The sequence below is a fragment of the Dendrobium catenatum genome, unplaced genomic scaffold (assembly GCF_001605985.2).
Source record: "Dendrobium catenatum unplaced genomic scaffold, ASM160598v2 fragScaff_scaffold_1638, whole genome shotgun sequence".
NCBI classification, from domain to species: domain Eukaryota; kingdom Viridiplantae; phylum Streptophyta; class Magnoliopsida; order Asparagales; family Orchidaceae; genus Dendrobium; species Dendrobium catenatum.
The window spans coordinates 2,073,606-2,080,616 of NW_021320100.1; the positions used below are offsets into that span (position 1 = coordinate 2,073,606).

Sequence of the window (7,011 nt, forward strand, 5' to 3'; positions counted from 1 at the left end):
CAACTAAGTACAAAACTCCAAACATAACTAAACAGCAAAAACTCGAACAAACTCGAGCAAACTCCCAACTAGTGCAGGCTCCAATACCTGCAAGTAAAAAAATAAATGCATTTAGGAACTACTAAAATAACAATGTTTAAGTTAATGAAAGGTACTGTAGCAAAAACAATAGTGATAGAAAGAACAAAAAGTAATAATACTGAAACTAAAATAATAATGCTGAAGCAAAAATGAAATGTGTTGGGGCAGAAAAAAAGTGTAAAAATCAAGTTAACTGTTTTTAAATCTACCCTAAAGCTCTAAACTAATCTAATAGGCTACTTCTAAATGACACAGTAAGACATTTCTGAACTAATTCATTAGGAGAAACTTCTAAGTGAAGTAATAAACTCTAAATTAAATTCTCAGGCGACTTGTACTAGAAGCATTTAAACCTATACCAACCAATTTATTAGGGAGCTTCTAAGTGAAGTAACAAACCCTAAATTAATCAAAACAAGCAACTTCTAATTGAAGCCGTAAGCCCTGTTCTAAACTAAATCTATAGGTAACTTTTAAATTGAAACAATAAGCTCTAACCTAAGTCAAATAAATATGCAACTTCTAAGTGAAGCCATAATTCCTACCCTCAACAAAATCTATAGACAACTTCTAAATTGAAGCAATAAGCCCAATCATAAGTCGAATAATCGGGCAACTCCTAAGCAAAGTCATAAACCCCATCCTAAATAATTTAACGGGTAACTCCTAAGCGGAGTTGTAATCTCCATTCTAAATGAATTAAACAGGAAACTCCTAAGCGGAGCTATAAGTCCTATCCTAAATAAATTAACGGGCAACTCCTAAGTGGAGTCGTAAGCCCCATCACAACTCAAATTAATGGGTAACTCCTAAGTGGAGCTATAAGCTCCACCCTAAATAAATCTAACTGGCCGCTCCTAAAAAGAGTCGTAAGGCCCAAACTAAACAAACCAAAAATATCAGACCACTCCTAAAAGGAGCAATTAGCCCCAAACTCAAATTCCAACATACCAAAATCAACAATAAACCACCTCAGTCTACTTAGGATTCCTGAGAGGAGGCAACATGGCTGCTAATCAGATTTCCTTGATACTACAACCAATGGTTCATTAGCATTGATGGGCAGAGATCTATGGTTTCCTCGGGATTACGGGACTATGGGATCTTGATTGGGTCTACCTCTATTCCATAGAAACGAGACTATTAAACCTAAAATTCTAGAGCTATGCTAGCTAAAGTGATTCATCCTTAATCGAGAGTGCTCTCCTAAGAAGCGAGAGGGGTAATTAACTATGAGGTCTTGCACTTATAGGAAGTAAGGACCCCAACATAAATAAACCCCCGATATGGACATCGGTGGGAAATCTAGTTAATTAAAAAAGCAATCTACCTTAAGAAAAACGGAACCCTAAGTCTGGAAGGCGGGATTCATGCCTAGAGCCATTTTTCTTGAGCGAACACTGGGATTCCCCAGACATTTTAGGATAGTGTGATGCTTTCTTTTTCCTACGAGTGATTCAAAGAGCTGTGCAAGTAAGCTGGAAACCATCATGCATTATAACTGCACCCCTACTGTTTAACCACCCCCTTCCTACTCCCTTCCACACGTTTCAGCAATTGTTTTCTCTTCACCGACAGCCTACAATATCGCCTAGCCCTTCCAAAATATAGTAATTTAGTTCCTTCTGCCTAAGTCTGTCCGTGGAAACTTAATGCTTGGAAAGGAAAGCTTCATGTTATAGCCGTTACTAATGATAATAAAAAACTAAAATTTCACCTTAATAAACCATGAACTTTTGTCCTATGGTATTTTGACACACTTTATTATTCCAGCCCTCTGAGTATCAATGATTAAATTGCAGCAGAAGTATTGTTTTCCTAGGTCTTGATCGGGTGTCTTTTAGTTCTTGAACGTTAATCAAAGTAATTCTCTATGCCTATTGGATATGACGAGCCTAGAACAGTAAAATCTTATTATTTAAGCAGATATCTGTGGAGACTCTTTTGTGTTTCAGCTATCCTCAAATTTTAGTATTATATCATGATATTTAAATTTTTAGCCGATTGGAAGGAAAATTAAATGTCATGCTGTATTATGATGGAAGGAAAAGTAAAATTTATGTGCTTTGTGATTCTGTATTAATATATGCAGTAAAAAGGGGATTTGTTTTATAGGTTATCTCATGCGATTTGTTCTAGTAGGGAATCTCCTTGGACTTCCTGCTATATCCATTCCTGTAAGTCACAATCTTATCAAATCACTTAACTCTTCTTTGATATTCGAACTTAAATTGGTAACCATGTCTAACATAAAAAAAAAATGAAAATTTGATATTTGTAATCTCCTTGAACTTAATTTTTTTTTCTGCGGTTCCATATTTCTCCTTGGAATGCATGTCATAACTTATGTGATACATTTAATTGTATGGATGAAGAGCATCTCCAAAAGAAAATTATAATTTGATGCTTCATCATGTACTTGAAACACTTGCGTTATTGAAGTTTCTGGTGTATTTAATCCTATAATTATTTTTTGCGTCTTAAACAATTTTCATGAATTTGAATAGCTATCATTTGAACACTGACCAACTGAGAAGGGGATGCAATAAAATGTGTGTTCTGGCCTAAGGGTACATTACCTCTCCTGAATGGACTCGTAGTCTTACATGTAGTTACATTAGAATGATCTAATTATGAGATTGATCTTGAGAAATAGCATACTCCGCCCAATTAAATCTTGCATTTTTTTTATTATTTAAAATAGTGGTATAAACAAGTTAAAAAAATTTTAAGATCGTTTGATTATTAATCATATAAATCAATTTTTCTCAATGGATAGTTTATATTACATGAAAAAATAGTTATGATTTCAAAGTTGAGTCTTTCAAATGATTTGGACTCAAATACATGTGTTGTTGATGATATATGGCATGTATTGGATAGTTTTAATTTGTTATACATAGGTAAAATAAGACTTTTACAAGGTTTTTATATGCCGTCCAATCATCTTTCTATTTTCTCGTGCTTGATGGGTGATTGAATCATTATAGAAATGAATGAAAGTAGGCCACATGTAATTCTTCTATTGTAGATCATAATTAATGGTGTGATCTTGTGTTTGAAGATTATATAAGACAAAAAATTTGAAATAGACTTTTGGTCCTTGAGATGGACTTTTACCACAATTTTGATTTTGCATATATGGTTGTCTATAATTTTTAAACTTAATAGCACACCATTGATTGTCATCTTCAACATTAAAACTACTTCAGAAAAAAAAAAAAAAAAAAAAACCTCATGGTCAATATGGACCAAGTTTCACCAATTTTTTGATAATTTAACTTCTCATCAAGCATGTAGAAAAATAAGAATAATTGGACGAAATATAAAAGTCTCTTAAAGTCTAGTTTAATTTATGTATTTCACCTATCAAATTATCAAATATATTCTAAATATCATAAATGTCTCATGTATTTAATGCCTAGCAATTTTAAAGTCTCTATAATTTAAAATCACTTTTTTTTCTTGAAGTTAGAGAAAAATAAATTTGAAGCATCCTATCAATTATTAAACAATCTTTTTAAGGACGATCGAATGACATATGGAGCCATTTTAAAATTTTAGTTGTACCCATATATATCACTGATCAAAATCATTAAACAATATCACCGACAACCTATTTTTGTTTATTGCAAGCCATTTCATAGCCTCAACACTTAGAAATAATTATCATTATTTTATGCAACAACAACAACAATATCAAGCCTTTATCCTAATATGTGGGGTCAGCTACATGAATCTTTTTTGTTTCTATTGTATCATGTTAAGAGTTAAATCCTCATTTAAATCTAATAAAGAAATATCATTTCTAATATTTTTTAACCAAGTCTTTTTAGGTCTAACTCTACCTTTCTTAACATAAGTCAAATCTAATGCATCTACTTTCCTAACCGGGTCATCGGAAGGCTGTCATTTATGTGACCAAACCATTTAAGGCTACTCTCTCTAATCTTATCTTCCACTAGAGCTACTTCAACTTTTTCAAGTATATGCTCATTTTGTATTATGTCTCTAAGAGTAAAGACACTCATCCACCTGAGCATCCTCATCTTTGCAACACTTAACTTAATATTATGCTTCTCTTTTAATGGCCAACATTATGCTCCATAAAGCATTGCAGGTCTAACCACCATATTATAGAATTTTCTCTTAAGTTTGAGGGGAACTTTTCTATCACACAATAAGCTCGATGCATTCCTCCACTTCAACCATCCAACTTGAATTCTACTAATAATATCCCCATCTATTTCACATCACTATGAATAATAGATCCAAGATATCTAAAACGTGTACTCTTATTAATAACGTGATCGCCCAAAGTCACAATCCCCCCACTAGATCTTCTATTACTAAAATTACACTCCATATATTCAATTTTATATGTACTCAAACAAAAGTCTTTAGACTCTAAGGATGACCTCCATAATTCAAGTTTACCTTCATCTCTCTCTCTAGTCTTATCAATAAGGAGAATATCATCAGTAAAAGGCATACACCATGGTACAACCTCTTGCAAATGTCTAGTGAGAACTTCCATGACTAAAGCAAAAAGATATGGCTTAAGGCTGATCCTTGCTGTAATCCATCTGAAATAGGAAAATACTTGGTCAAATCACCTTATGTTTGAACACAAGTATCACCTCCTGCATACATATCCTTAATGACTTGAATATAAGCATTATTAACCCCTTTTTTTCTAGAACTCTCCATAGCACTTCTCTTGAAACTTTGCCATAAGCTTTCTCTAAATCAATAAATATCATATGTAGATCCTTTTTATTCTCTCTATACTTCTCCATCAAACCTCTCAGTAAATGTATAGCTTCCATTGTAGACCTACCCGGCATGAATCCAAATTGATTTTGAGAAACATTAGTATCACTCCGCAACCTATGCTCCATATCCATAATTTTAAAGTATGACACATTAACTTAATTCCTCATTATTTTATGCAATTGAAGAAAAAAAAAATGATGCATCTGATTCGTGATTAAATGATCTTTTAAAATATTGAAATTGTATATTTCACTAGTTTTTGAGATATTGAAGAGAATGAACATGCATTCAAAGGTAAACATCAAAATCTAATGGGAGAAAAGTTTATCCCTACATTTTTATATTATTATTGTAAATTGTTAGCATCCCGATAATTTATCACTTGACTGTGTATTGATTCTTAGTTGGGCTGAAATTTTGAGCAAGGAAAATTGCTTATTATGTCCGGTTAGGTGTGATTCTAGTTTCAATAAGAAGCCCGTTTTTGTTGAAGTGCAAAACCTCCTATCAATAGCAATCAGTAGTAATTTCTCCAATAATAAAACTACAACTAAATCATCAAGATTTTGAACTTTCAGCATTAGAGTTAAGAAGAATAAACATGCTTTAGTTCATTTTTCAGGGTTCCTTTAACTCACTCTATTCCATTTGACCTGTTAGAATCACTTGCAGGTCTATTTTCAGCAAATATGACCTGGTAGTTGCTTACATGTTTGCTTTCAGAAAATGAAATCATGAATTTTTGTAAAAGTTTGCTCGGTAGTTAATATCTTAATTAATCATTCAGATTGGTCATGATAAAGAAGGACTTCCTATTGGCCTGCAATTAATTGGTCGTCCATGGGGAGAGGCTACAATTTTACGTGTGGCTTCAGCTGTAGAGGTAAAATTGCTGCTCTTACATTGTGCAATACTGCTTTCCTCTAAACATTTTCCTATCCCCTTTTTTTTTTTTTTGTAAGTGCTTGTTGGGAGGATGATATTGGCTTCTTCAAATAGAAATGCTGCTAATTTTGGCTCTAATTAACTTTCATTTAGGCTCCTACAACAGAATAAGAGAGTAATTGTAGCAACAATTATGTCTTCTTCTCCATTTTCAAATTCTCATATATATATAGACAAAGTGATTGCATTCTCTAACGGCTATTAAGATAGACAAAATAATCTATTTATTCTTATCTCCTACTTTGTATAATGTGATTTCTCATTATAACCTTTTTAAATTTTAGCGCTTATTCTATATCTATGCTTCCCTACATTTAAGTGGATATTATCAAATCACATAAATTTTGTGCTTGCATGTATTTATGAATTTCTTGAATTTTATTTATCAACTTATTGTTTTTACTCATCATTATTATCCTAACAATTTCTCTTTTTTATTTTTGGGTTTTTTTGCAGGAAATTTGTTATAATTCGAGGAAGAGACCTTCCACATTTTATGATGTTTTGAAGATGAAATAATTCAGCCATTTATGCTCTGCTCTGCGGCACTGGGGGATCAAGTTCATCGACTCATCCAGTTAGTTCTTTCCTGGATCAACAAATATTATGTGTTACATATGAATGCTTATTTGCTCTATAAAATTGAAGGTCAAACTCTAGACTCCTTATCTATTTAAATAAGTTGTCTCAAACATTTGCCAGAGATAATGTAATAAAATCTATCAGATGACCTATGATTGACTTATGCCTACTTATCTCTTGTTTAACGTTAGAAGAGAAACTCTAAAATTGTTTATTTCTTCAGACGTTTAGCAGAATCAACTCTTTTTTATCTGCTTTTCAAACAACGATTAAGGCTTCGTTTGGGACGGCTTTCTTAATGCTTTTTAAAGTATTTTTTTAGTATAAAAATTAATATTTATGTACTAAAAAACTGATTTAAGAAGCAGTAAGAGAGCGGTCTCAAATGAAGTCTAAGGCTTCGTTTGGGACGGTTTTTTTACTGCTTAAAATAGTTTTTTAAGAAGCAGCAAGAATGCCGTCTCAAACGAAGCCTAATTCTTGTAGTAATCACGTGGAATTAATTTCTGTGTTGCTTATCAGCAGCAAGTGTAACTTTCTAGGGTACCGTTTGGGATGGCTTTTTTAGTGCTTCTTAAAACAACTTTTTAGTTAAAAAATTTAAATTTTTGCATTAAAAAATTACTA

The 7,011-nt window shown here is 32.4% G+C and overlaps 1 protein-coding gene across 2 annotated transcripts in view; it reads left to right on the forward strand.

Moving 5' to 3' along the window:
* LOC110113518 (fatty acid amide hydrolase) overlaps positions 1-6,574 on the forward strand; it is a 55,750-nt gene extending 49,176 nt beyond the window's left edge. The window contains exons 18-20 of one of the 2 annotated variants that reach the window (XM_028701077.1): positions 2,197-2,258; positions 5,645-5,740; positions 6,259-6,574. In XM_028701077.1, coding sequence (XP_028556910.1) covers positions 2,197-2,258; positions 5,645-5,740; positions 6,259-6,321 — 221 coding nt within the window. In that variant the 3' untranslated portion in view covers positions 6,322-6,574. The remainder of the gene's footprint in view (positions 1-2,196; positions 2,259-5,644; positions 5,741-6,258) is intronic. The other variant, XR_003703158.1, reaches the window with a different exon arrangement.
* The last annotated feature ends 437 nt before the right edge of the window (positions 6,575-7,011 follow it).